The sequence below is a fragment of the Carex rostrata genome, chromosome 12, assembly GCF_964058835.1.
Source record: "Carex rostrata chromosome 12, lpCarRost1.2, whole genome shotgun sequence".
Taxonomy (NCBI): domain Eukaryota; kingdom Viridiplantae; phylum Streptophyta; class Magnoliopsida; order Poales; family Cyperaceae; genus Carex; species Carex rostrata.
This window is the reverse complement of record NC_135929.1, coordinates 708606-736065: the sequence shown is the minus strand read 5'-3', so window position 1 is coordinate 736065 and position 27460 is coordinate 708606. Positions and strand designations below refer to the sequence as shown.

The following is a 27460-nucleotide window of genomic DNA, read 5'->3' as shown; positions in this document are numbered from 1 at the left end:
GGAAAAAAAAAAAAACCACGTCAGCTGGACCATTGGAAAGTTTTTTTTTTTTTTTTTTTGCAATCAAAAGCCCGTAGGCATCCTCATTAATAAATCACCCACTCTTTTCCTATAATTTTTTTTTCTATTAATAAAAAATTCGGTCTTTCAGAATTCCAAAAGGCTAGGTTGATTTTTTTTTTTTGACTAAAAACATGTAGGCAGTTTCCATTAATAAAAAAAAGTTACAAAGTAATTGTTACATAAAATTAGACAACGAATGTCTGTGAAAAACATATAGCTAAACAAAACAAAAAACGCACAGCAGTACGTACATTATGTGGACACAAATGATCATCGTTACTTGATTAGCGTGATAAGAGCCTAGCGATGGTTTTCTCTATACGCATAGCCGAGAAGGCACTGAATCCAAACCAGACCGGAAACTGAATCGACCAGACCAGGACATCACCCATCAGTTGAGAAGGCACTGAAGTAAACAAAACTGGGAACTAAATCAACCAGTCTATAACAGTCACCTCGAAACAGAAAGAGAAGAAGAAGAAGAGGCGAAAAATAACACAAAACAACACATAACATCATCATAACAAAAACTAAACATTTATTTTCTAACTGAACTTTACTCTACTATATAGTAAGTAACTATATGTACCACTCGTTCCACCCGCTCTTTCATTGCCAAAGAGGAGAAGAAGAGCTAAAAAAAAGTAAGAAAAATCGAACCGCTGATATTGGAGAATTGAGCAGTGACCGGATCCACTAGATAGTTACACCGAAATCGATAACCTAATTCACCAAACAAAAGCACCGCCTCAAATAGATAGAAAGGTGTATAAGGGGAGGGGAGCGGAGGGGAGGGGGGGGGGGGTTGTGTGGCTTAAATGGCACCGCTTTCGATTGGGCTGAAATTTGATGAAATCTAAAGTGTCTAAAACGGGAGATAAAAAAGCCCATTTTATAGAAAAGAGAAAAGAAGGAAAATAGGAAATCAGGTTCAAATTCCAATAGAGAAGGGCCCTCTATGATCAGTTGACAGAATCACAAATTCACAAAGCGTCCTTAACATAAATACTACAACTCGCTCCGTACCCCAACCTCTCTCGCTCCAAACCCTAGCCGCAGCCAGTGAGAGAGAGAGAGAGAGGGAGAGAGGGAGGAGAGGTTGAAGACGTAACAAAGGAAGGCCATCATGCCAGCTGGACACGGTCTCAGGTCGCGCACGAGGGATTCCTTCTCTCGTGCTTTCAGGAAGAAGGGTGTCATCGCGCTCACCACCTATCTCCGTACCTACAAGATTGGCGACTACGTCGATGTCAAGGTCAATGGCGCTGTGCACAAGGGCATGCCTCACAAGTTCTACCACGGACGCACCGGTCGCGTCTGGAACGTAACCAAGCGCGCCATCGGTGTCGAGATCAACAAGCAGGTACCCGTTGCTTCCTCTCTTGTTTGGTCGTTTATTGTTACCGGGTCGTGATGATGTAGCTTAGTGTGGTGATTTGGTGCGTGTTTTAGTTTCATTTTGGTACTATTGATAGGATGACACGAGGAAAGATCTGGTTTTATGGATATGGATTGTTATTATCAGTATTATTGAATTTTGTTTTTAGTGTTTAGCTTTGGTTGATGTCTATAGGAATGGACGTGTAAAATTGGCAAGTAGAATTTGGCCTCTGTAGTTTAAACAACTAGCAACAGTATGGAACTATAGTATCTAAGACATGTAGTATTGTTGTTATCTAAGACAATGTATTGTTGTTATCTTCAATAAATAGGTGAGGAACAAGATCCTAAGGAAGAGGATCCATGTGAGAGTGGAGCACGTGATACCCTCAAGATGTAACGAGGAATTCAAGCTAAGGAAGAAGAAGAACGATGAGCTGAAGACGGCGGCCAAGGCCAGGGGTGAGATCATCTCCACCAAGCGTCAGCCCGAGGGACCCAAGCCCGGCTTCATGGTTGAGGGGCACACCTTGGAGACTGTCACCCCTATTCCATACGATGTCGTCAACGACCTCAAGGGTGGTTATTAGACTCCGGTTTTTCGGTTTTCTTCTTCATTTTCTGTTTTTATTGGTGCTTTGAGAGGAAACTTGTTTTGGGTATTTTGGTTGGTACGAGTAATGTTACTTACAATTTTGAGATGTTGTTTTGTTAATTTTGCGTTGCTGTTAGAATCTTAGAATAGGATGCTGAAATTGGGCTCTATTTGAGTAACTGTTTCTCTACAAATATTAAACTGAATTTGTCTTGTCCTCTCAAAAATACTGTAGGTATGATCAATTACAGATCACGGGCCTCTATAATGCCTTCATTTGATAAATCAAAAGTTAAAATCGTAAAATATGAATGACGTCATTTATATATCGTGTTCTGGCTGTTCATGTGATTTTGATTTGTTCTGATAAGATTCCTGAGTCCCGACTCGTGAGTTTCTGAGTGTCATGCAGGAGAAATGTCTGCAGTGGCCCATTAAAGCTGTTCCACATGCAACATGTTTCACTGTCTTAATTTAATAGATTTTCCAAAACATGACCCACGCATGTTTCTTCGTATCATTCTTCAATCTTTACTATACTATATACTTCTAATTAATTGAATATGGGTTAATCTATAATAGAGATTAAATATTAATAGGTGTCTGAAACTCTTAACCATATATCTAATTTCATAAAATCGCAAAGTTCGTCTCCTGTATTAATCTATCTTCGCAACTAGTCATACGTATCCAAAAGTTATTATGTTCATAACTCTTTCTAGGAAATAAATCTGCTGTCATTGGAATAACAGAAATCTGTTATTCTGATCTCAACCGTTTAAATTTTCAACGCGTGAATCTCAAGGAAAGAAAACTTTTTATGTGCGAATAACGAAAATCAATGGATGATATCGGAATAAAAGTTCCTCTAGAATAAGAGCAGATATATATCCCTCTTTCCACCTGTGTTGTGTTTGTGTAGAGTGGGAGGGACAGAGGAGAGAAAGCTCTCTCCTTTGTCAATTAAAAATCATGAGTCATGACAGTGCAACAACAACTGTTGTACCAAACAATATTTACTTTCAGTTTCAGTTTATCGAGGGCAAATTTAAATGGGGACCCAAGGATGACCAGGTACTTCTATGGTTAATTTTTTAAAAAACTAATGTGTAATTTCTGTTATTTTTAATGAAATCCAATAATTGTCCTCTATTGATGAAATATTTGTTTAATTAAAGCAACAAATAAAACTCGTTGCAAAATATATCTTGCTAAATATTATTTTTTATTAAATTCAACACCTGCTAATGTAAATTTCTAAATCTGCTCCTGCATTTTATTGTTTATATTCTTGAAAGATAAGAGTAAATTTGACGAGCAAATAGATAAAGTTTTTTTTATCGCGTATTCAATTTGTAGTGCATTTTCCTCATTATAAACAGTAATTGCAGCCAAAATTGACAAGGATCAGTGCTTGTTTTATGTCGAATGTTATGTACTAAGAACTTAAAGATATATTGCAATATTTTCAACACAGTATATATTTTCGAACATTATAACTTTATTAGTATACATTTTAATTGAAAATCGCTATTCGCCATTAAAAGTTCCATTAACCTCACTGTCACCGATTTACCTTGAAAATACATATTCTGGAGTCTGGACACAAAAAAAGATTGGAAATGATCCCCCCCCCCCCCAAAAAAAAAAAAAATAAAAAAAAAAAATATAGAGACAGGAAGAGAAAAGTTGTAACCATGTTAAATAAGAAAGAAAGGCACCGTCATTACCTTTTTCAGGCTGTGTTACGCTACCTTTTATCAATTTTCTTGCCACCCACTCTTTTTCTTTCTTGACCCCTACGGACCTACCCAACCCTGTAGGCCTGTATATCTTAACTCGTAAGAAATAACAAGTAACACTGTAAAATCTCACAATATAATATCAAATCAAAATCCCAGCAAGATAAAGATAAAGGAGAATTTGTGAATTACCCAAAGAAGAAAAATAAAATCTGCCGATAAGCGCTCAGTACAAGTCTAGAATCTCATCTCTAAGAAAGAGAAAAAGGCAAAAACAGCAGAAAAGGTTCTCACAAACCCATACTCTCCCCTCTCCTCTCTCTAGTGTTGAGTGTGTGACCCCTACATCCAAAAAACCACAACGGATTAAAACTCCCCAAGAAGAAAAATATCAAAAGAAGCTTAAATCCCCATCTTCGCTCCTCTACTGAACCCCGTCAAAATCAATGCGACGAGCCTTACGGAAACCCTAACCCCTAAACCCTGCGCACCGGAGACGTTCTAGGATCATCTATCAATGGAGGACCCCACTACGGCCGCCGCGGCGGCCAATGTGGCGGCAGCGATCGCCGCAGCATTCGACTGGAGTTCCCCGCCTGATGCCCGCAAAGCCGCTGTCTCCTACTTAGAATCCGTAAGTCTAAGTGTGTTAGTGCGTGTGTCTGTGTGACTGAGTGATCAGTGGATGTTAAGGGAAATCAGGAATGGCATAACGAGGTTTAATTATGGATAGTCCCCCCTCTGCGATGCTGATAAAATTAGACGCTTTTCCTTTTTCTTTTCGGGGTTTGTCGAGTTTTTTAATATGTTTTTTTTTTATATTTTATTTTGTCAAACTTTTTTATGATTATTCTCTAAAAGCTACCTATACCATTAAATAGGGCGTACTGATTTAGTTCATCTTTTCTGTGAGAGTGATTTACTGTGTTTATTTTTAATATCGTATGAAATTGTTATAAAAATTGCAACGAGATGAATATTAATAACTGGTTGTGAAGGATCTAAACTAGCAGCATCGGCATAGGTCCTACATAAGTTGGCATTAAATTAGCAATATGAAGAAGGTTTTGATTAATAAAGCATATTTTCAAGTATGTACAATCTTCTTTACAAAATGCAATAACCTTTGTATTCTCCACTTTTGTGCAAGTCTTTTAACCTGTGTTATGGTGAGATATATATATATATATATATATATTTTTTTTAACTCATCTTACTATATCTTATTTGTATAATATATTAAAATTTTAACTTGGTAACTATACTTTGTTTCTTTTTTGTTCAGTATCTTAATTATTTTTGGTTTGGCGAATTATAGGTGAAGAGTGGAGATATGCGTGCTCTAGCCAGCACATCCCTTCTCTTGGTTCGCAACAATTGGTCTTCTGAAATTCGGCTTCATGGGTTCAAAATGTTGCAGGTTTCATTCTTTCTTCTTACAGTTTATTGAATTGAAATGCATCTTTAGCTGATGCTTTGGTCTAGTTTTAAGCTATAAATCCCAGCTATAATTGATAGTAAGAAAAACAAGGAAATATTTCTAAAGAAAATTATTCTATTAGAACTAATTACTTCCATATACTCAAAGTAGCTCAATAACTACTAATCAATCCTTTTTTTTTGGATAGCATCTGGTGAGATTTAGGTGGGAAGAATTTAGCCCTCCTGAAAGGAGAGAGTTTGCAAATTACACTGTTAACTTAATTACAGAAGTGGCAGGTCCGACCGAGGAATGGGCCTTGAAGAGTCAAACTGCAGCTTTAGTTGCTGAGGTCCTTTTTCCCCCTCCCTTTGTCTTAAATTCCTTATCTGTGTTTCTACTCTATCTACTGCAAGAAGGAATTATGACTTCAGTTCATCTCCCAAAATTTGACCATACATCTACTTCTGGACCTGGCTGGTTTGATATTGGTAGAATGCTGGACCATTTTCCGCGTTTTTCTTGCTTGTGGTATCGTTTCATAGTATCGTGATGTTTAGCTGTAAGTTGGCTTCTATTAAGATATGAAGCAACAAAGAGCAAAATGAAATAAAAGTAAGATATGAAGCAAAAAAGAGCAAAATGAATTAAAGGAAATAGGTTGCCTGACCCGCATGTAGCCTCATCCTTGACTGCAGTGCTAATTATTTTGTTCCGATGTATTTCACTTAGTCATTTACACTTTCTTATATTTCAGGTAGTAAGGAGGGAAGGAATAACAATTTGGAGTGAACTTTTTCCTTCTGTTGTCTCTCTGTCAAACAAAGGTCCTACTGAGGTGAGCTCTCTACCATAATTATTTTCACTTTGTGGTTAGGGCTTTAGTATTGTTTTCTTTAAGCCATATTCATATGAAAGGACATGTATTAACTGTTTGTGGTACTGTTGTTTTCTTGACCAGTTATGTGGTTTTTTTCTTTTTTTCTTTTTGTGACTGTCTTGGCTTTTGATTGAAAAGATGCTGAGAAGCTTCTCTAAGTGTTTTTTATTTTTTTGTAATCTTCTAGAAGAATCCCGATCATTCTTTACAAATATGCACGACTAGAAATGGAAATCTGGAATATCCTTTCTGTGAAAATTGTGAATTGTTTCCCAAGGAAACTCGGGCGTTAGATAATTGATAACTTGTGTGGCGATCATAATTTTGGCAAATACCATACTTGAAATGAATTACAACATTTTCTATGGACAGTAAACTATATTCCCGGTATAATATATATGTCTTCTCATCTTTTGCTTAAACTCTAATTTCATCTTTGCTGTGCATCTGTTAAGGCTGAGCTTGTCGCCATGATTTTGAGATGGCTTCCTGAGGACATCACAGTTCACAACGAGGATCTTGAAGGTATCTCACATCTCTTGCATATCATTGCAGTAGCATGCCATTTATTGCATTACATTATTATTTGTATGCTGGTCATTCGTAATAATATATATGTAACTTACATAGCATATTTGTATGTATCATACTTAATTGCATCTGTGGCTTGAGTGATTGCTTCAGATCTGAATGTAATAGAACGGACAAGGAATATGTAAATGCAAATGTTTCTTAAGATTGGGAACTGTGGTTGACCAGCTTTACCCTACTGTTGTCCTGACAATTTCCATCATTTTGTGTGACAGGGGATAGAAGAAGGGAGCTCTTACGTGGCCTGACAGAATCATTGTCTGAGATATTGCCTCTCCTGTACTCTGTTAGTTTTCTTTTGTTCTTTTCCTCTCGTCTCTGCTGGGAATCATTTTCATATTTGGTTGGATAAATGATTTTCTCCCCAAATTAAACCCTACTTTTTGTGTACCATATTTGCAATTAACTCTAATTCCTGAAATTATTATATATCAAACACAAATTGACTAAATTGGCCTGACATCCTAATATTATTTCCCCTAAATCAAGCAAAGAATCATTAACCAAATGCCATGTGATCTCATATGTACGTATGTCATTAGATCTTCTTTGTAAGTTGTGTCCACATGAACTCTAGGGTTGTACATTATTGGTTGCAATTAGATAAAACAACACATTGATTTGAGAAATATTAAGAGCGATTTCACTTTTTTGCTTTCAGTTGCTAGAGAAGCATTTTGTATCCGCTATGACTGAACATGCGAATCAGAACCTTGAGTTGGCGAAACAACACGCAACAACAGTTACGGCTACTTTGAATGCCGTGAACGCCTACGCTGAGTGGGCGCCAGTCCCTGATCTTGCCAAATTTGGCCTCATTCATGGGTACCAAGCTCCTTTGAATGCCATGAGCGTCTAGTTTATTTTTTCTAGTACAATTTTGTTTGATTCACTTCACCCATTTCGGGCTTTGATGCTAAAGTCTTAATTGATCTCATTTGCAACTCATCTTTCTTTTGAGTCTTTTGTTCTCTTTAGTCAATTTGTACTATATTGGCACTATTAACTATTAAGGAGGTTGTCTTAATTTTTAGTGTTTCCTAGTACAGTACTGATACTTGTATTTACATCACTACAGCTGTGGTGCAATACCTTGTGCTTTAATTATTAGCAATGCTATTCCAACATGTGTTTGCGGTTTTGAGCAAGTATCTTTTAATTGATGCACAATTCATATATAATAGGTGTTCATCCTTGCTTCCATACAATGAATTCCGGCTTCATGTGTGCGAATTCTTCAAATTTATCTGCCAGAGGTATTTTTCTTTTGTTCTTTTTAATTTTGCAAAAATATTTGCAGAATGTGTCTTTATATTGCGTCTTCATTTGTTGCCAGCAAAGTCGTAGACAAACCCAGTTAGGTACTTATTGTACTCTCGAGTTATGGCTTATCAATTTGACTTCCTAAATAAATCATGTTTAAAGGTAATCAATAGTTTAATGGGATTTATGAGCCTTGAAGGGTTAGACCATCCTTGTATCAGCTTATAACATATGTAGTGGAAGAAACAAAGCCAAAGACATAATTACATTCTTGTAATTTGTTGGCTTGTATTGGATACAATTGCATAGTAAGTGGTAAATTGATGGTAATTTAGGTTAAACTGATGATATTGAAGCTCATTCAATCATAATTGTATGACTGATCAACTGAGGCTGAACTGAAACCTTTTTGTTTTCAGTTTAATTTAATGTCATTTAAATATTTTCTCTTTATGCCGTATCTGTTAACACAATCTCTTTGATATTTCAGGAAAAGACCTGTTGATGCTACAGCATTAGAGTTTGATTCAGCGATGAACTCCATTTTCCAGATACTGATGAGTGTTTCGAAGGATTTTCTGAACAAATCCAGGTCGAACCCCAGTGCAATTGATGATAGTGAGTACGAGTTTGCTGAGTATATATTGGAGAGCATGGTGGCTTTGGGCTCTTCCAATATGCAGTGCATAATTGGGGATGCAATTATGACTTCCCAATTTCTCCAACAGGTATGTGTTTTTGAGTTTGTTTATCTGTAAATTGGAGAACAATGTCGCATCTGCTCTTAAGAAAACCTCAACACATGAATAAAAGGCTACAAATCATTAAATACATCTATTAACCCTTTTTTTATTTAAGAAACAAATTATATCTGCCCCTGAATATGTAAAGTATTCTCTATGCCTAAGCAGTTCATATTTTCTTAGAAGTTCCAATCTATCACTCCTTTGTTACTGTTTTCTATACATAAGTTAGAAGAGGGGTACTTGGGAGTTGAGAGACTTATCTTTGAACAAGTCAGATTTGGTTGTATCTGGATCATATACATGATTATTATGGTTTACTGCAATGGCTCTTCATTTACTTTGTTGTTTTAAATTATTAGTTGTTTGGTTCTTTTTACTCAACTATTATTTCTTTCTTATGGAATCAGATGCTGGAGTATTATCAACACTACAGGATTAGCCTTCACTTTCAGTCTTTGTTCTTTTGGCTGGTATGTATCATGAATTCTTCCTGTAAAGGTGTACTTTCACATGTGAAAGTAAATATTCTAATCTCTCAGCTGCACTTAAAAGTTTCTGCACCAATGTTTTAATATACCTCTGTGCATGCATTTCCTATGTACACTAGCTCAAAATACTTGTTCTTTAATGATGTTGGTGCAATCAACTAGAATGCTGGTATTTTGGAAAATTTAGTCCAGTGTTTTAGGAATTGGTGGACTAGTAACGTTTTGGATTCATAAAGTTGCTTTTCCTTTAAATGTTTGTTTTGAAATAACTGCCTCGTCTTTTGTGGTATTTATTCAGGCATTGCTGAGACAGCCTGCTAAGGCAAAATCTGTAGCACAATCGTCTGGAGATAATCCTTCATCTTCTTCTTTAGCTAATAGCTCGGCGTCTCCAGCAGATAAGTATCGAAAAGGGACTTCTGCATTTATTACTGATGAGATTTGCTCAGTTATTCTAGACATATCTCTTCAAAGAATGATCAAGAAAACTTCGGTCTCAGGAGATGTGCTGGAACTATGGTCCGATGAGCTTGAAGGCAAAGGCGAGTTTTCACAGTATCGCTCCAGATTGGTAACTTTGTTACTTTCCTCAGATATTTTATGCAACCTATCTCTAAAACGAGAATTAGCTCAAATATCCTCTAGGAAGCATTTTATATTTTATATCTTTTTCTGAAGTTCATCAAAATTTTGATTTATGCTACACAAACTCTCAAGTATAGCCTTGCAAAATAAGTATCTCATATGCAAAAGTTGGTTTGAGCCCTGCAAGAAGCAAGGGGTGCCAAATGGGAGTTTTAAAGGGATGTTTGCTAGGAAAAAAGCTGGATAAGGGATCTGCTGTGTAGAGAGATGGGGAATAAAGGGGAATTTGACGTCTTAGGATGCTAGGTCTTGCCCCTGTAAAGAAGGCCATTGTTCAAATAAATTAGTATCTCATATTCCTCAAGTTTTTTAAAGTGGTACGATTGATGTCTAATATACTACATGCAGTTGGACATTATAAAGCTTATCTCTTCTCAAAAGCCGCTAATAGCTGCAACTAGAGTTGCGCAAAGAGTTGGTACCGTTTTGGGAAATACCTCTCATTTACCTACCTCAGCTCAGGTTAGATTAACAACATTATACCCTTTGAATTTCTAGAGCACATTTGGTTTCTCTTCTTACTTTTGGTTTTATTTGATTTTGCACCCTTAATTCCAACTATGATCTCTCTATAATGAGAAAATCATGCTGGGAACTTGGTTCTGTGTACTTTTATTAATCAGAGGTGGTACCTTGTGGTGCAGTGGTGTACTTCTATACTTCAAATTGTTTAATGCTTTGTGGGTTTCCTGGGCCTGCCCTTCATCGGTACTGATATGAAAGGATCAAGAGAGAAGATAAACACTAATTACTTTCTTATACTGTGGATTTTATATGTCATTATTTGGTGACACGAATTTATGCAGGAGATTGCAGTTATTGAGAGCACACAGCTAGGGCTTGAAGCTATTCTTAGTGCAGTTTTTGACGCCTCGATGGAATCAATAATAAATAGCAACGAACAAGTGAAGTTTCAGTTGCGCTCCATTTTTGAAGGTACCAACTCTTTCACAATGCTGCCATCCAGAATAATCGTTATAGGCAGCAGAAGTTTATTTACCAATACTGCAGTGATTATCTTTTGTAAGGAGTCCAATTTAAATGTTGCACACTATGTAAACTATAGCTGTACAATGCTGGTATCAGTTGTAGATTTTTTATCAATTTCATTTGCCATGAGTCGATTTTGAGCTAGGGTTGAGCTCGCAACTTGAAACAAATGAGACTAGTAATCAGTTAAATAACAAGCAAAACAGACACTAAGGCCGTGTTTGGATGGGTGAGGAATAGCGCTATCCCGGAACTCTATTCCGTGTTTGGACACAACTCCCTATGATCTCTCTCTCTCTCTCTCTCGGGTTAGCGGCTATTATGCTATTCCAACTAAATGTTGGGTTAGCGGCTATTCCTAACTCTTGGGTGAGCAGCTAACCTCGCTAACTCCATGATTCATCCAAATGCACCCTAAACTAATCACAACTTGTATGAATTGGGCCATTATTAAAACTCTGGTAAGGGTGAAAATGGAAACAAAATTGGAAATTTCCCATCCACGCACATTACCTCAAAACAAAACAAATAAGAATGGGATATGTAAATGGCACTAGAGTGTATTGGAGTATTGGTTGATGTAATATTGTAAATAAATAGGAAGTAGAAGAAAATAAAAACAAACAAAATCTTTAGGTGTTCTTTCCTGAAAGTATAGTTCAAACAGAAATGATAGTTTTGGAGAAAGAAGAAAGGCCTAACAAACTCTTTTAATGTCAAAATTCAGGTATACTTCAGCAACTCCTCTCGATTAAGTGGGCGGAACCAGCTCTTGCGGAGATTTTGGGACACTATTTAGACTCATATGGCCCCTATTTGAAGTACTTCCCTGACTCTGTTGCCAGTGTTGTCAACAAGCTTTTTGAATTGCTAACCTGCATCCCCATCTCTCTTAATGTAAGTGTCATGAGAAGAGCACCCAAATAAAATGGAAATGAAAGCTGCCTTCTGTACTTGTCATCCCAGTTAACTTGTTTTGTTTTGACCAACTGTTTGTTCCGTGACCTGTATGGAGTTTGAGAATGTTACATTTTGTATGAGAAATTCAAATTGCAAGTACTAGAGAAGCAACAGAGGCCACTTCTGTTCATCTTCCTTTGCTATTTAGTTATTAATTTTTCCATATTACCCTGATGTAAACAGACTTGTATATGTCTGTAAATTAAAGACAGTCGAGATATTTGTATATATGGATCACCTTACCTCTTTTCTTTATAAAAGGTGATAATTTTAAAGTAATGAGATTTTGTCTATAAAAAAAGGATCCTTCCTCAAAAGGAGCTCGGCTTGCGCGGTTGCAAATATGCACCTCCTTCATTCGCATATCTAAGGCAGCTGACAAAAGCCTCCTCCCTCATATGAAGGTAAGTAATTGTGCAATCTTTTGGATGGATATTATATTTATTTATTGACAGTCTAAACTAAACAACAATGAAATTAGCAGGCAATAGCAGATACAATGGGGTATCTACAGGGGGAGGGGCGCATTCTTCGAGGGGAGCACAACCTCCTTTGTGAAGCATTTCTTATAATGGCCTCTTCTGCTGGGTATGTATTTTCTTATGATGGCCTCTTCTTCTTCCTAATTAGAACCATTCAGAAAAAATTCATACTTTTTTTATACCCAATAATAAAACAGAGAAGTTTGAAAAATAGAGTATAAATATTTTTGTCAGGCTTTGGATTCAGAAAGATTCTTGACCTAATTCATACCTTTCTCGGTCCTTGTATAGAGTACAGCAGCAACAAGAGGTGTTAGAATGGTTGCTGGAACCACTGAGCAAGATGTGGACCCCACCAGAGTGGCAGAACACGTACCTGTCGGACCAGTCCAGCCTGGTGCGCCTTTGCTCCGATGTGCAGTTCATGTGGTCTGTCTACCACACTGTGACTTTTTTTGAGAAGGCTCTGAAGAGGAGTGGGGTCAAAAAACCTGCCTCTGCTGCTGTCCCCAAAAGTATGCATCCTATGTCGCCTCATCTTCCCTGGATACTTCCTCCTCTCTTGAAAGTAACTCTCTCTGTTTTTTTTTTTGTATTTATTTTTAAAAAACAAGGTTAACCTAAGAGTAACTCTCTCTCTCCCTCTCCCCCTTTTTTTTTTTGAAACCCTGGCAGCAGCTGCCAAGTATAAACTCTCTCTCTCTCTCTCTCTGTTTTTTTAAACCTTGGCAGGGGCTGCCAAGGGGCTCTCTCGCTCTCTCCCCCTCCCTCCCTCCCTCTCTCACTAGCTCTCTCATGTATGTTTATGGTTGTTCTGTGCACACAAAACAACAAGTAAAAATAATCCTAAGTAAATCCAGAGAGGGGGGTGGGTTCTAATTCTTGACTAGAACTTATGCTTGTAAATGATTTTGGAGAGGAGAGAAAGCGGGAGACTTGCTGTTCTTGACTGGAACTTCTACTGCTTGCAAATGGTTTCGGAGAGCATGAGCTTAGAATTGGAATCTTTTTGCTGCAGTTGATACGAGCTATACACGCTCTTTGGTCAGAACCGATGGCTCAAAACCTAAATGCAGAGATCAAAGCAGCTAAGAGCATGAGCTCTGTGGAACAAGCGAGCCTACTAGGAGAGACTACTCTTAAAATAAACGCTGGTAGAAGCCAGGTTGGTTCTTTATCAGATGGAGATATACATGATGAAGGAGAGTCAAAGGAGAATGACATTAGAAATTGGTTGAAGGGCACCCGTGACAGTGGGTAAGTATCTCTCTCGATCAACTTAATCCCCCCCTTTTTTTTTCTCTTGCAAGCATGGTTTTTGTTTTATCTGATAGGATATGTTTTGTCTATCTTTTCCTTTTGGAGATTTTGGTCATGTTTCTCTCTAGCAGATTTCACAATCCTGGTTTTTATTATGATTGTATCCTCAATCAAATATGTTTTTTCAGGTACAATGTAATTGGTCTGTCAGCCACAATAGGAGAGCCGTTCTACCGGTCGATTGAGGTTTCCTCACTTGCACTTGCACTAATGGAAAACATCCAATCAATGGAGTTTAGGCACATGCGCCAACTCATCCACTTAGTGATTGTTCCAGTTATCAAGAACTGTCCAGTCGACCTGTGGGAGGTCTGCATCGTGAATCTCCTTCATCCTTTGTTATTGCATTGCCACCAGGCACTTGGTTTTTCATGGAATAGTCTTTTGCGAGAGGGCAGGGCAAAATTACCTGATAACCTTGGCAACCTTACAGGTAAAGCTATAGTGCAGATAATTTTAATTTCTTATTTTCTTTCTTTTGCTCTTAGAGTTAATCAAGCATCGAAGTTGAATGAAGGATTGAGGCTTAATTGAGGAGGAGGCTAATTGGACTAATATATGGTTAACAAGGAAAAATTGGGTTACGTGCAGAGTTCTTCTGTGCATTGTAATGATCATTACATGGGAATATAGTTGACAGGTGTGACAACCAGCTTCACAGATTAAAACACTATTTTTAAAGTTTCACTGGATAGTGGTGTAAAATTTGCTTTACTTCCGAACTGTGTATTCAGTGTTCTAGGTAATAAATTGTGGCAACTTGCAAGTAGATGCACTGAGGATTAATACACAAATTCAGTAGTAAGTTGTGGATATACTTTGTTGGCACTTTGAGTGTGTTTTTGTTTGATTTCTAATATATCATTTCCTTGTCTGTTGGAGTGCTTCCAAAATGGTTACCTGAGGCTAATCAGTTTTAATTGTGGTATAATTTGCTTGATGATGAATCGAGGATTAGCTGAGGTGAAAATGGGTTGGATTGCACACAGTGGGTGGGCTAAATTTGGGTTTTAGTCAACCATTTGGGGTGTATTGACCTATGATGCAGTTATGAGGGGTAAATTGAACTTGTATAGTACTTTATACAGGGTTGGAGCTTAAGGTGGAGGTAATGGAAGAGAAGCTGCTCCGTGATTTGACACGGGAAGTTTGCTCTGTCCTCTCGGCCATAGCGTCTCCAGGGGTAAATCCTGGGCTCCCATCATTGGAACAATTGGGTACAAATCGGGGGGACCAGTCAGCGCTTAGAAATCTGGAATCATTTGCTTCGACTTCTCTTGTTGGGTAATGTTGACTAGCTGCCTTTCACAATTTCAGTTTTTCTTTTAATGTACGCACATGTCATGGTATAACTAGGTCTTTTTCTGAGTTATATGCTGCTATGGCTGCAGCACCTGTTTGACTGCTAAATGAACTGACCATAATTGGACTCCCTTTCAGCCCCAAATTATGCAAGAAGATACCATACAGAGAAAGTATCCATCACAAACAATTTACCAATAAAAATAAATGTCTCTATGTGCAGATTTCTGTTGTTGCACAAAACACAAGCTATCCCGTTACTAAGAATAACGATTGAAGTCCTAAACTGGACAGATGCAGAAGCTGTGAATAAAACTGTCCCGTTTTGTGGGGCCCTTGTTCTCCTTTCCATTGCCACAAACAATACTGAGCTGAGACAGTTTGTCACCAAGGATCTCTTCTCTGCCATTATTCAAGGGCTAACTTTCGAGTCCAATGCCTTTATATGTGCTGAACTTGTGGGTCTCTGCCGTGAAATATATGTTTATCTATCAGATCGGGACCCTACACCTCGACAGGTACTTATAAGTTATAACCCCAATCATTATATTCTTTTCTTTTCTTTCTGGTGCTATGGTAGACAATTCATTTGTTCCTTATCTGAACATGTTAGCCATGGTCACATGAAGAAAGGAGCAAAGCTAGCATGTGCTATGCTCACCAAGAGGGCTTGGTGAGCATAACTCCAAAATCTAACGGATTGGTTTCAAGCGATGAATCCAAATTGTTGAAACCGATCTACTTAACGAGTGATGCGTGTACATGCAAAATTTTGAAATTCATTTAGTACAATGTCAAGTGATATAAAAATGATGAAAAATGAATGCATTAAAATAACTTATAAAACTTCATTTTTTTTTTACAGCTTGACTTTATACTAAATAAATTAAGTTTTTTTGCATGTACATGCATCACTTGTAAAGTACACCAGTTTCAACGTTTTGGATTTGTTGATTGAAGCCAATCCGATTGATTTTGAAGTCTTGCTCAACCATAGCATGCGCTAGCTTTACTCAAAAGAAAGGTTTACATGAGGATTGGAAAAAGGACTGATGTTTCTTTTATTGTTGATATTGTAGGTTCTAATGTCCCTTCCCCACATAAAGCAAGAGGATTTAGTTGCCTTTGAAGATGCTCTGAGCAAAACATTGAGCCCGAAGGATCAGAGACAACACATGCGTAGCCTCCTCATGCTGGCCACAGGCAACCAGCTGAAGGCTCTCGCTGCCCAAAAAACCCCGAACCTCATCACCAATGTCACAGGTTAAATCCGTGTTGTCATATATTTGTATAAACTTGTGTTATGTGATTACTAGTGATTGTTTGGTCAATGCATATACATGGCTTTTTGGCCTTCTCACTGTTTCTGCTTGTTTGAGTCTTACATCACCGACTTATCAATTAACCAGGTTCAATGGGTCTTTGTTATCCTTTCAGTTCCACAAAGTTCTCTTATTAATTCAGGCAGTGCATATGTGTGTGTGCATGTATAGGGGTCTCTTCGCACGCGCACGCGTGTGTAGGGTGATGACCTTGGATTAAGCAGTTGAATATTTTACTGAATGATAATGCAAACAAGTTTAGGTTTGGAGCAGTGTGGATGTGTGACAGAGAATGAGACTATGTTATCTTTGTTTTTCTCTGATCAAACTTGTATACAGCTCATGCAGCTAAACCTGGTACATTGACAGTTCAAGGTCCAAACTGTTTCTTTGTTTTTGGTGTAAGACAGTCAGTGATGCAATAGCCGAACTTAAGTATAAACTCATTTATTCATTTTCCCAGTGTTAACTGGTACCTGTTACCAACAGCCAATTTCTAAGGTACTTTGTTCCTTTATTTTTCAGCTAGAACCCGCAACTCAGCGAAACATGCAGGACCCAGTGCTGAGGAGGATGGTCCAATTGGATTGGCAGCAATGAGTTAGCAAAGATGAACTATTTAACACGAGGCGTATTTGTAGAGAGAATTTTGGCTTCCATAGAAAAGAGTTCTCTGCTGATATATGCCAAATTGCGATCATAGGAATGATGGTTTTTGAGCATTTGCATGTCTGTTTGTGTCTTCAATCATAAGGAAAAAGATGTTTGGAAGTGTTGATGTTATTAGATTTGTTCAATTGTAGTTATTTATATATATGACCTTCTCCGCCTCTCTCTCGGCCATGAGCTGACTGCTGAGATTCAAGATATTATATACTTGCTAGAAATGCAAGCACTTCCTCCTGAAGAAAATATCAAAAAATGTGTAGAGGTGACAGACTTTAAAAACAGATTTGGGTGCTAAAGTAGGATGCAAATTACAACTTTGTGGAACTGGAAAAATGAATGTCAACAATATCCAAGTAGGGCTGAGCAAAAAAGCTTGAACTCGTAACTCGCTTATTTACAGCTCGTTTAACTTGGCTCATTTACAACTCGAGTTGGCCAACTTGTTTAATAAATGAGTTGAGTTCGAGTTGGTCCCAATTCGCTCATTTATAACTCGAGTTATATAAAGTTACATAGTATTGATCACAATAAATTTCAAAATAATTAAAGTCTGAATCTCTAGATTGTTATTTGTGCTTTGAGATTCGTGTAAAATATGTTTGAACTTGTGTTGTAATATTATCACTGGTTAAACGAGTTATAAACGAGTTGTGAGCTAACTCGAGTTGACTCTACAACTCGTTATATCATCTCAACTCAAGTTGGCTCGCTTGTTTATTAAACGAGCTGAGTTCGAGTTGGGAGTAACTCGCTCAAACTCGGCTCATTTACAGTCCTATATCCAAGATGTGTGTGCAGGAAAGAAAATAATTATCTAAGTTTCTATGCAACTAGTCAAAGCAATAAAGGAGAGATTTGATATATCAGTGGTTCAGAAACTGACCTTTTGTATGCTGATATACCACAGGTCAATTTTTTGGTATCAGAATGATTCCGTTTCAAAAGAATCGAAGAATGATATTGGGTTTGAAGTTTGATGTAACCATTTTACGTTGCCTTTTAACCCATTGGTAGTTATTGGTGTAATTAGCAAGGGAAATTAGACACAACGTTTCCTGTTTCATCATGGCACGTCACAAAGCCATGGGATGTGTTGGTCATGTGATGTTACTCACGTGTCGCACGATATCTTTCTCCAATCGAAATTGACAAGTGCAATGATTAAGTCACGTCACGTGATCAATTTTTTTCAAATTGTTTCTTTGGATTTAATTAATCTTGCAATATATATTTTTTTTTATCAAATTCAAGTTTGATCATGTCACATTTAGTCAAGACAAGTGATGAGACTGTCCAACATTTTAGTCACATTACAAAAAAAAAAAAAATTTTGTCAGTATTGTGACCAAATCATAACAAGGTTGATCGGCAACAAGGGATTAAGAACTCAAGGAGTGCTAAGGAACTGATGTTTGGTTATTTTAATTTGGAAGTGAAAGTTAAGAAAGCTAAAAGGAGTAGAGATGCTTTAAGATCCGAAGAGATGATTAAGATCCGAACAAAATGAGACTAAAGGAAATAATCTTAATCCACATTAAGAAATTGGTGTTCAGTAAAATTAAGCAGTTAAGAAAGCAGATTAAACCTTAAGGAAGCTTAATACCTTGTTGTCGAACAACCCCAATGTGATAGTCATATCACATTACGTTTTTCGTTCACTGGATGCACTAAGATATTCCTTTGTCATGAACACAACTTGATGCTACCGGAAAAGTACAGTTTCCGAAATGCTGACATGTCGAATAACCTTCACCTTAGTTTTTTCTCTATAGAGCCTATGTTTAGATTTGTAGTTGTCAAATTAGACGTTGGTATTAATACTGAAAAAATAAAAATCGGTCTCTAGAAATAATATCAAGGACATGTCAGCATTTATGTGACCTGAACTCGTGTTAGTCGAACAAGCGTAACAAGAAAAAAAATATATTTAACAAGCTTGATCTCATTCGAGAAAAAAAAGAAAAGGTGAACATGATTTTAGCTCATACTTCATCTCTTTTACTTGGTAAGCTCTTCAGCTAGCCTCCTTCCTAGTGACGTGGTGGCAGCAATCCCAAAATTTTAATACTGAATCTGTTCTCTTTCGTGTACATTTTCCATTACGATTCTCATTCTCGCCTTTTCTGATGTTGAGAAACAATTTAAGTTCATCCTTCATCTCTTACTCTTGGTGAGCTTTTCAGCTAGCCTCCCTCGTACTGTGCTCTTGTTGTGATGACGGCGATTCCAAAAACTTTGTTTCTGATTCCGCTTCCTCTTTCGTGTTCGTTTTCCACTTTCATTCTGATTTTTGCCTTTTCGAATGTCAAGCAGCCTCTGGCGCCTCACCTCTGGGTCAGCCCAGCCTCGGCCCCACTCTGAAAACGTGGAATATGGCTTCGGATGACTGGTACCACACACAAGCATGTCTGCCTCGGGATATGAGCAAAGGGTCTGGTCTTGGCTGTCTGTATCAGTTGTTTGAAGGAACCTCAAGCCGGCATTCGTTATTTCTGGACAGCGCATTAAAACCCGAGTCTGGAAAAAGTTGTGAATTAGTTCTACCACTGGAACGTTTTTAGGATAAGATATTGAGATAGATATTATGTGTAAAAAAATTATCAATTAATAATCCAAGAGATTAATTAACTGGCTTACAAATGGATCTCCTTCCCGAATGTACCCTTTCTGCTCTAATATTCGTGCAAGACCTTGCCACCATATTTTGTCCCTCGTCGTGAACTTTTGGTACTGAGAAAGAGGCACAGATTAATATACATTCTCACGGAGTAAAATGAGGCAAAAGCTAGTATTATTTTTTTAAACCCTCAATAGATTGTCTCGGAGCTAATTCTAACCACAAAATACAGGTACTTGCCTGAGAGGTTCAGTGCTGGTATGGCACAGCGAAATGTTCAATCGATCCCCAACTCAACCCTACTATACCTCACAATAACACTAAACAGGCACAATTTAATTCAACTAAATTTGATAGAATTCACTGCATATACATTTCTAAATCCAACTCGAGCAAGGTATCATTAATTTTCCTGGTCATGGATGTCGATAGGAAATTTTTATATTTGCAGTATATAGCTTAGAATAAGATGATTGGTTGGATGGAACTTTCCACTCAAAATGTTTTGTCAACCCAACCTGACCAGACATAACTCAAAACTCAGCCCATGGAATACATCAGTCAAGGATATTTCAAAGAACAATTTACATTTTCTCAAACATGACCGGATCTCACTAAAAGAACCTACCAGCCTGTAAGGGATACTGAAAATAAAAGAATAGTTTACATTTTCTCAAACACTAGTTTTTTTAGTGTCAAAGGTTAAAGCTACAAACCTTCTCTCTGAGTTGGCTGACAACCATCTTAAAGTCTGGGCTCTGAAAATTGTCCCCCATGTTACCCTGACAAAATAGTTTATATATCACATATAACCTCAAATACACTTTCTTTTCAAATACCATAATCAAATAATGAATAAATTTCTATTTGTTTAAACTAAAATACACTTTCTTTTCAAATACCATAATCAAATAATGAATAAATTTCTATTTGTTTGAGCCTCTCTTGGTGTGTGCCTGAGGTTTTAGGCAGGGTTTGTGACTTAATGCTGGGCATCAAGTTCCTCCTAATTCTGTTTTTTAAAAAAGGAAAAGAAATAGAGCTTTCTGTGTTGTTATTGTTAACAGCTCTGTTCATTGCTGTTTTCTCTTAAGAAGACTATACAACAGATAGGCCAAGTCTTGATCTGGTATAGTCATACAGTAATTCATTCCCAGGAAAGTGTATTTGAGGAAAATAAAACTTGATCTAGCTTTCCCAATAAAAGCCTAGAAAAAGTGCATTTAAAATTGGAAAAGCAAAATAGATGGTATAAGAGATCAAAATATAATCATTAACCTTTAGTTCTTGCAGGAAAGCAAGCACCTCTTCTGTGAGATTTAGCATTTTTGGAGGTCCCTTTTCACAAACATCACACCTATGCAATAGGGAGAAAGAATTTTACAGAAGGAGAGAGAATTTTACAGAATGATATAAACATTCACAAGTTTATTGTGTACCCTTTTTAACATCAAAAGATCATACATGAACAGAGCAAGGACAAAAAGAGGAAAAATACATGTTACATTTGTTGGGACCAAACTCCTCTCCAAAATACTTCACTAGTATTTTGGCTCGACATGTAGCTGTGTTCATTCCATAACTGCAAATCAACAATTAACATACATGTATCTCAACAAGAAAAGTTTGCCAGGTTATACCTTGATACCATAATTGTAAACTTGAAATTTTACTTCTTTTCTTCATAAAAATTGTTTGTTTGGTGGCCTGAAAGCAAACAGTGGTCAAATTGAGCTCAATTGTGGCAGAACTGCTTAATCAAGGTTGTTAACTGACCAATTGAGTTTTATCAAGTACCAAGTGAAAAATAGAACCTTAATAGAAGCAACTTGATTAAGTTGGCCCATAGTTGCAAAATAGTTGAAAAAAACACATTTTTGGGCTGTATTTGTCATCAGAAACATTTGCCATATCATTCTGCTACTGTATCAGTCGAACTTGTAACCCGAATGTTCAATGTACTAGCCAGACTTGCATTATATATTAAATTGCTACTGGTGGAGATAATTACTTTCAAGGAAGAAAGCGCCCTTATATTTGTTCCATCTTGAAGCAGTACTTGCTACATTTTCTTTGCTTATTCAGTGTTTATTTCTTTTTCTTTTTTTTCTCTGGGTGATATCTTGATTGTTCAGTGTCTAATTGTACAATTGAGGTTAAGTAGAGGTTTATATGCTTTCATATGAGAATAATCCAATCCAAATATGGTAATTACACATATTAAAGCCGTGAAACAAAAAGTGGGCTAAATTATGCCTTGATTGAACACTATCCCCTTGACTACAGACACAGATAATATGAGTCAAATTGGGCTAGGCTTAGTTAGGATAATTTAATTGAAGTTCAGAATTCAGGGCTCAATTGGGTTTAAATTGGGCTCACTTGCAATTTTGAAACATACCGGTAGCAGTCAGACAGCATCCTATATGCTAGCCTCGTCTGCTCTTCACTTCTTTTGCTGGGGAGAAGTGTAGGTGCTCTCAATAAGTTGACAAATAAAGCTGCAAAAAAAAAAAAAAATTAAAAAGGAAAGATTTTTTTTATAGATTTCCTCAAATAAAAAAGACTCGATTAGAAAAAGGTAAAAATGACCATCAAGTGATGGAGAATACAACCTCTACTGAATCATTGTTGAATTGCTCCATATTCAATTTAGAAACAACATAAAAGAGTGTTGAATGGTATTGCAACTAATATTAATTCTTTGAAAGCAGTTGTTTGCAAGAAAAACCTTAATCATAGAAAAAAGGAATAAAAAAATATGGTAGACAGAATTTACTGACTACAATCTGACAATTTGCCGTCTCTCCCGGCGCGACCTGCTTCTTGGTAATATGCCTCTAAGCTCTAAATTAAAACAAAATCACAGAGCAACAAATTCTCAAACAATATAAAATGTCGCAGCTGAGCATTGCCCTGTTATAGTGTACCACTGCACTAATTCTAATAAATTTTCCTTACAGAATAAATTCTATGGATCCACAACCCCAAGATATGAAAATAACATGTAAGCATTGTGATGCAAAAAGGAGCAAATGTACACCTGAGGCCAACCATAGTGAATGATTCTTCTAACATTTGACTTGTCAATGCCCATACCAAATGCTATTGTTGCCACCACAACCTAAAAGCACAACCACACTCCGGTTAAATATCTTAACTGGGAATCTGGCAATACACAAATTGATAGACATCACCTCATTTTTAAATCATAAAATATTAAATATAAAACAAAATGAAAAAGAATAACTTTGGTGTTTTATACATTGCACCTAAAATGTCACTGAATTTATGGATAGCACCCCAAGTTTTGTTTGCAAATGCAGCAAAATAGTGATACAAGCCACACAAAGAAATATACATTGTTTCCTCAAAAAACCAGACAACATGAAATCAAGGTTAGAAAAGGACTTTGTTACTTTTTCATTCCTCCAAGTTCAGCATTCAAAACTCATTTATGGTTTAGGAATATCTATATTCATCCACCAAAAAAGCACAACTCACCTGTAATTCATCATGGTGAAATTCTTGGTGAGCACGCCTTAGATGTGCTTTTGGCAACTGCAGAATAGATAAACAGCCATAGCTATCACAAAATGGTCCAACACCAGAAAACTAGTGTTGCCAGCACAAAGTATGGGACCCCTAACGATACATAGTAGTTGTCACCAAAGAGTATAGCACCACAAAATGGCGGGCCTCACATATTAATAGACAATGATTAAAAATTGTCTTGTTACTCAAAATTATAGCAGGTAGATACCAGTACAAGGGCATAACCTCATAGCTCATAAATTGCCATGTGCAAGAAGAATAATGGAAGACTATAAGAAGTTAGGTATAGTGATTCAACGAATACATCAATCTTAACCAAAGACCGTATCAAATTTAACCAAAATATTAATCATTCAACAACTATAAGAAGTCGGATATAGTCGCTCTGGAAATTGGTACCATCAAGCACACAAGCTTGCTCACAAATAGTTGTTCTTTTCCCCAGAGATAATATACCTTTGCATTATATGCTGCAGCTCTGACACCTGACCGAGAAAGAAATTCAGCCAACTTAACTGTCTCCTTTCTCGTGGGTACATATATAATAGTAGGGCCCACCTCTAAATTGATTGAACAACTAGCTGCTTCTGAGACTCTTCCTAAGGGAGGTATGTCAAGAAACTCCCCACATGAAACTACAATAAGAATAACCATCAGAATTTAGATCAGAGAAACTAAGGCATGGTTGGTTAAAGACAAAAAACAGTACAGTTGTGGACTTCCAGTATCACCCATGTTAGTGGTGCGGCATGTAATGGATAGCAGACTCAAGACAAGAGACCAATTTATAGAACCATCATATACTGTGCAGTATCTTACTCATACCGGTTGAGAACCATTAATATTATCAAGAAGCCATCTATCTATTTTTTTATGGTTATAACTGAGGTTTTAATGGTACATCAAGTTATGGCCAAAACCAAGAGCACTTTAAATATGGTACCATCAAAGTCATCGACATCAACATGTAGATCCAGCTCATCTTCTGGGTTATTTTTCTCAGCTGCTGAAGTTTTGTCAGAACTATTCTGACTAGCACTATTTTCTCCTAGTGAACATTGTTCTTCATCATCAGAGGATTCACCCTCATACAAAGTCTCAGACTCAGAGCTCTCAGAATTAGCTATGGAAGTTTTGTAATTTTCAGAACTTCTTTTAGCTACATATCTTGAAGTGGTGTATGTCTCTATCAGTTTGGCAAAATCAGTTTTGTATGATGAGGCGTTGGTGCGGCTGTGTTTCACCTAAGATAAGCAGTAGTTAAATGCAAGGCTAAGAAGATAACGTAGTATCAGTTGACAAAGTCTCAAACCTAATATAACTCAAGAAAGCCTCATTCTATCATCAATTAAGCAAATCAATCCTTAATTTAACCTCAATCGACCCCAATCAACTCCAGAATTGCAATGTTATGTCAATCCTCACCATTAAACTGAACTACAATGTTGCTGAAATCTGGTAAGTAAATTTTTAGCCATACTAACCCATGAGCAGAGGGAAAAAATATTAACCAAAACTCACCAAAAATCGAAGATTTGGCCGAAAAAAGGAAGTCAATATAAGCTTGGAATTGCAAGGCATTTTCAATGACTTGAGGATATCTTCTCGGACTGGAATTGTAGCCGTGGCGGTTAATGCCATGATAGGAATGTCAAACTCCAAAAAACTTAGACTAGATGTGTTGAAATTTTTCCTTAGTATAGACAACCTCCTGTTAACATGAATTAGCTATTATATAACTAAACAAAGATGAACAAAATAAAGTAAAATATTGACATAAAAAAAGAAATTAATTAAAGTAATTAAAGCATCATTAGTATATTTGCAGGTTTACAATGTTTACAAAAAAGAACAAAGAAAAAGTAAAAATTACAATAACATCATTCTACCCAGAATGTTTATGCATGGACATACACTGTAAGATATTATCTGTTGTGGGTCAAGCAAAGGAGCATACCTATAAGCTGGTCTGAAATCATGACCCCATTTGGATACACAGTGAGCTTCATCAATGGCAAAAAGGGCAATTCCTGTAGTTTCAGCAAGCTTCTTAAGAGGATCCATAAGCCTACATGAAATATTTATTTATACACCCAATAGTTGAGCAAAAGTGACTTATATTTATTTTCTTATCAATAGCAGTACCTATCAAACCTCAGTGCTGTGCCAGTGATAAGCTACAAATAGGAAAGAGAATTTTCGTCGACCACCTCTTTTCTTTCAATTTTTCATTTATCATTGATTGTGTGCTTAATTGCTTTACTAGAGACTTCTTGCCAAACAAAGAGTAGATTTAAGCAACATTGGGTAATTGAAATCAAATTGTTAACCTGAGGCATCATTGTATATCCAGATTCAATGAGACATGAAATTGTGGACTAATTCCACACTCAAAGGTTCATTCACTTGTAATCAAGCTTGATTAGAATTTAATTGGACGACAGAACTTTTATCTGGAACAGTACTGGCATTATATCTTGGATCAAATTATGTACCTTAAAACTGTTTCAGGACAAACATAAACAATCTTGTATGCACCTTGCATGGCCTTCTTCTCAACTTGAGTATCAGGTTGACCCGATCCAAGGAAACAAGCTGTGATACCGTGTCTAGCCAACTTTAAACACTGATCATGCATCAAGCTTATCAAAGGGGAAATTACAACCACAACCTTGTTAGTCAACAGTGCTGGTATCTGGAAGCATAGAGATTTCCCTGCATAAATAAAAAAAAATATATATTTAATGTACTGTAAGACCTTTCCATATATATAGACTAAAAAAAAACTCAGTATTTACCAGCATAAAACAGACAGTATAATACATCTAGCAGTTTGACCAAAATAATTTATCGTATTTATCTTTTTTTATGGACTTTTCATTCTTAATTGCAGAATAATGGCTCATTGATGCAAAATTGGTAGAACTGAGGAACTGGGGTTAATTGCACCAATTCAGGGTCAGTTGAGGCAAAAGGAAAGTAATGATGAAGGTGATGTCCTGCATCACTTTTGTTATGTTCATAAATGTAAAATTATGTTTTAACTAGACATGAAAGCTATTAAGGTAAATTCCTGGCCTAAAGAGAAAATGAAAAAAAAAAATAAAATACCCTCAAATGAAGAAAAAGATATGTACCAGATCCAGTTGCTGCAAGAACAAGGCAGTCTTTATTACTTGACCATGTGTCCAGAGCTTCCTTCTGGAAACCTTTCAATGAACTAAACCCAAAATGTTTTTGCATAATGGCTTCCATTCTTTCTATTTTGCAATTATATGATGCTTCTTCTGCAAGGGGTTCTTTTTCTGCGGTGTTTCCACATATATTTGAACTAATGCCAGGTTTCTTCTCACAGCCACCGAGATTGGATATATGGTTCTTTAGTTTGTTGTCTATGTTTTCAAAACTTTTTGATGCTTCCTGTGAAATGGATACTCCCTCCAAGAAACTTCTACAAGGACCACAAGGTTTCTTCCCACTATCATCAGAATTGGAAATCTGGAAGCTAGGTTGTTCATTATCATGTTCACAGCATTGCAGCTCTGTTTGTGCAGTGGTTGCTTTCTCTGAGGCAATGTCACCAACACTTGTACTACAAAATTTTCTCTTTCTACCACCAACTCTCAAAATATGATCATTGATGCTTGGCTGCTTCATGCTGGATGCTGACCTATTTTGGCTTTGTTTGAGAATGTCACGGGAAGGATTTAACAACAGCTCTAGTACATTGTCCCGGTGTGGACCCACAGATTCAATAGCCTTTGTGACTTGGTTGAATTCAAAACCCATCTCCAGAAACTCAGCTAGGGTCTGATCAGTACACATATCATGCCCCATTGCTCCCTGTTGCATCTGATAAGAATTTATTTGGTTTTAATGTAAACTAAAAAACAAAAACACGAAAGTAATTATTATTTCCATAACATGTTAGCAATTTTTGTTCTCAATTATTTTTAATTTGTTCATTATTTATGTTAGTCAAAACATAAGGTTAAAACGAGACTATGTAAACCCAAACGAATGCTAATTCGAGAGCTGAAGATCGAAATTTGAAAAGCAAACCAATCAAAGTAACTAATAGGAACAAAACCTAAAGAACAAAAACAACTCCTTGAAGAATCTAACCGAACAGATAAGCTATCGCCAAACAATCAGAAAATCGAGATCGATAGAGAGAGAGAGAGAGAGCGAATCGAGGAGCCCAACCCTCCCGTCGACGTCGTCTTCAAATTCTAGCAAGGGGTTTTGGCGGGATTTGATTGGGACATTGGGTCGATCCAAGAGCTTCGTTATTGTGCGAATGAATTAAATGGAGGTGTATATCTGCTTCCGTATGGTCTCTTTCCATCCGAAATTTTTATTAATAGGAAATATAATAAATAAATATCCAAATTGAAGAACGCTTTTGGATTTTTTTGAGATATAGGGAA

General features: G+C 36.8%; 3 protein-coding genes across 6 annotated transcripts; 2 read left to right on the top strand and 1 right to left on the bottom strand.

Annotated features, from left to right (window-relative positions):
* Positions 1 to 1053: 1053 nt before the first annotated feature.
* On the top strand, positions 1054 to 2265 carry LOC144563091 (large ribosomal subunit protein eL21z/eL21y-like). Its single transcript, XM_078312477.1, has 2 exons — positions 1054 to 1426; positions 1776 to 2265. Exons 1-2 carry the CDS (start codon positions 1190 to 1192, stop codon positions 2031 to 2033), a joined length of 495 nt encoding a protein of 164 aa, XP_078168603.1. The 5' UTR covers positions 1054 to 1189; the 3' UTR covers positions 2034 to 2265.
* Positions 2266 to 4059: 1794 nt separating this feature from the next.
* Positions 4060 to 17010, top strand: LOC144563090 (ARM repeat superfamily protein). 2 transcript variants are annotated; one of them, XM_078312474.1, is made up of 23 exons: positions 4060 to 4414; positions 5099 to 5200; positions 5409 to 5552; positions 5958 to 6038; positions 6536 to 6605; positions 6887 to 6957; positions 7333 to 7496; positions 7856 to 7927; positions 8425 to 8662; positions 9088 to 9150; positions 9467 to 9739; positions 10162 to 10275; positions 10620 to 10749; positions 11531 to 11700; positions 12066 to 12167; positions 12248 to 12351; positions 12537 to 12813; positions 13264 to 13502; positions 13694 to 13998; positions 14654 to 14849; positions 15091 to 15385; positions 15947 to 16130; positions 16715 to 17010. In XM_078312474.1, exons 1-23 carry the CDS (start codon positions 4298 to 4300, stop codon positions 16792 to 16794), a joined length of 3591 nt encoding a protein of 1196 aa, XP_078168600.1. In that variant the 5' UTR covers positions 4060 to 4297; the 3' UTR covers positions 16795 to 17010. The 2 variants fall into 2 exon arrangements, with proteins under 2 accessions (XP_078168600.1, XP_078168602.1); XM_078312476.1 differs by lacking the exons at positions 15947 to 16130; positions 16715 to 17010 and having other exon boundaries at positions 4062 to 4414; positions 15162 to 15189.
* Positions 17011 to 18977: 1967 nt separating this feature from the next.
* RECQSIM (RECQ helicase SIM) lies at positions 18978 to 27349 on the bottom strand. Of its 3 annotated transcripts, none has more exons than XM_078312242.1 (16): positions 27156 to 27349; positions 26168 to 26873; positions 25526 to 25745; positions 24988 to 25098; positions 24552 to 24741; positions 23974 to 24274; positions 23487 to 23665; positions 22980 to 23036; positions 22519 to 22599; positions 22259 to 22322; positions 21877 to 21976; positions 20974 to 21057; positions 20754 to 20832; positions 20192 to 20257; positions 19496 to 19588; positions 18978 to 19375 (listed from the first exon to the last, which is right to left on the bottom strand). In XM_078312242.1, exons 2-16 carry the CDS (start codon positions 26865 to 26867, stop codon positions 19013 to 19015), a joined length of 2688 nt encoding a protein of 895 aa, XP_078168368.1. In that variant the 5' UTR covers positions 26868 to 26873; positions 27156 to 27349; the 3' UTR covers positions 18978 to 19012. The 3 variants fall into 3 exon arrangements, with proteins under 3 accessions (XP_078168368.1, XP_078168367.1, XP_078168366.1); XM_078312241.1 differs by having other exon boundaries at positions 26168 to 26882; positions 27156 to 27295; XM_078312240.1 differs by lacking the exon at positions 27156 to 27349 and having other exon boundaries at positions 26168 to 27112.
* Positions 27350 to 27460: the final 111 nt, after the last annotated feature.

Excerpts from the sequence above, each read along its gene's own strand:
- LOC144563090 (XM_078312474.1), top strand. The coding sequence starts at position 4,298 with ATGGAGGACCCCACTACGGCCGCCGCGGCGGCCAATGTGGCGGCAGCG. Across the intron at positions 5,201-5,408 it reads ATGGGTTCAAAATGTTGCAG|CATCTGGTGAGATTTAGGTG; the intron begins GTTTCATTCTTT and ends TTTTTTGGATAG. Across the intron at positions 9,740-10,161 it reads CACAGTATCGCTCCAGATTG|TTGGACATTATAAAGCTTAT; the intron begins GTAACTTTGTTA and ends TACTACATGCAG.
- LOC144563091 (XM_078312477.1), top strand. The coding sequence starts at position 1,190 with ATGCCAGCTGGACACGGTCTCAGGTCGCGCACGAGGGATTCCTTCTCT. Across the intron at positions 1,427-1,775 it reads GTGTCGAGATCAACAAGCAG|GTGAGGAACAAGATCCTAAG; the intron begins GTACCCGTTGCT and ends TTCAATAAATAG.
- RECQSIM (XM_078312241.1), bottom strand. The coding sequence starts at position 26,882 with ATGCAACAGGGAGCAATGGGGCATGATATGTGTACTGATCAGACCCTA. Across the intron at positions 25,099-25,525 it reads TGTCCTGAAACAGTTTTAAG|GCTTATGGATCCTCTTAAGA; the intron begins GTACATAATTTG and ends TATTTCATGTAG. Across the intron at positions 22,600-22,979 it reads TTCACCATGATGAATTACAG|GTTGTGGTGGCAACAATAGC; the intron begins GTGAGTTGTGCT and ends TTGTGCTTTTAG.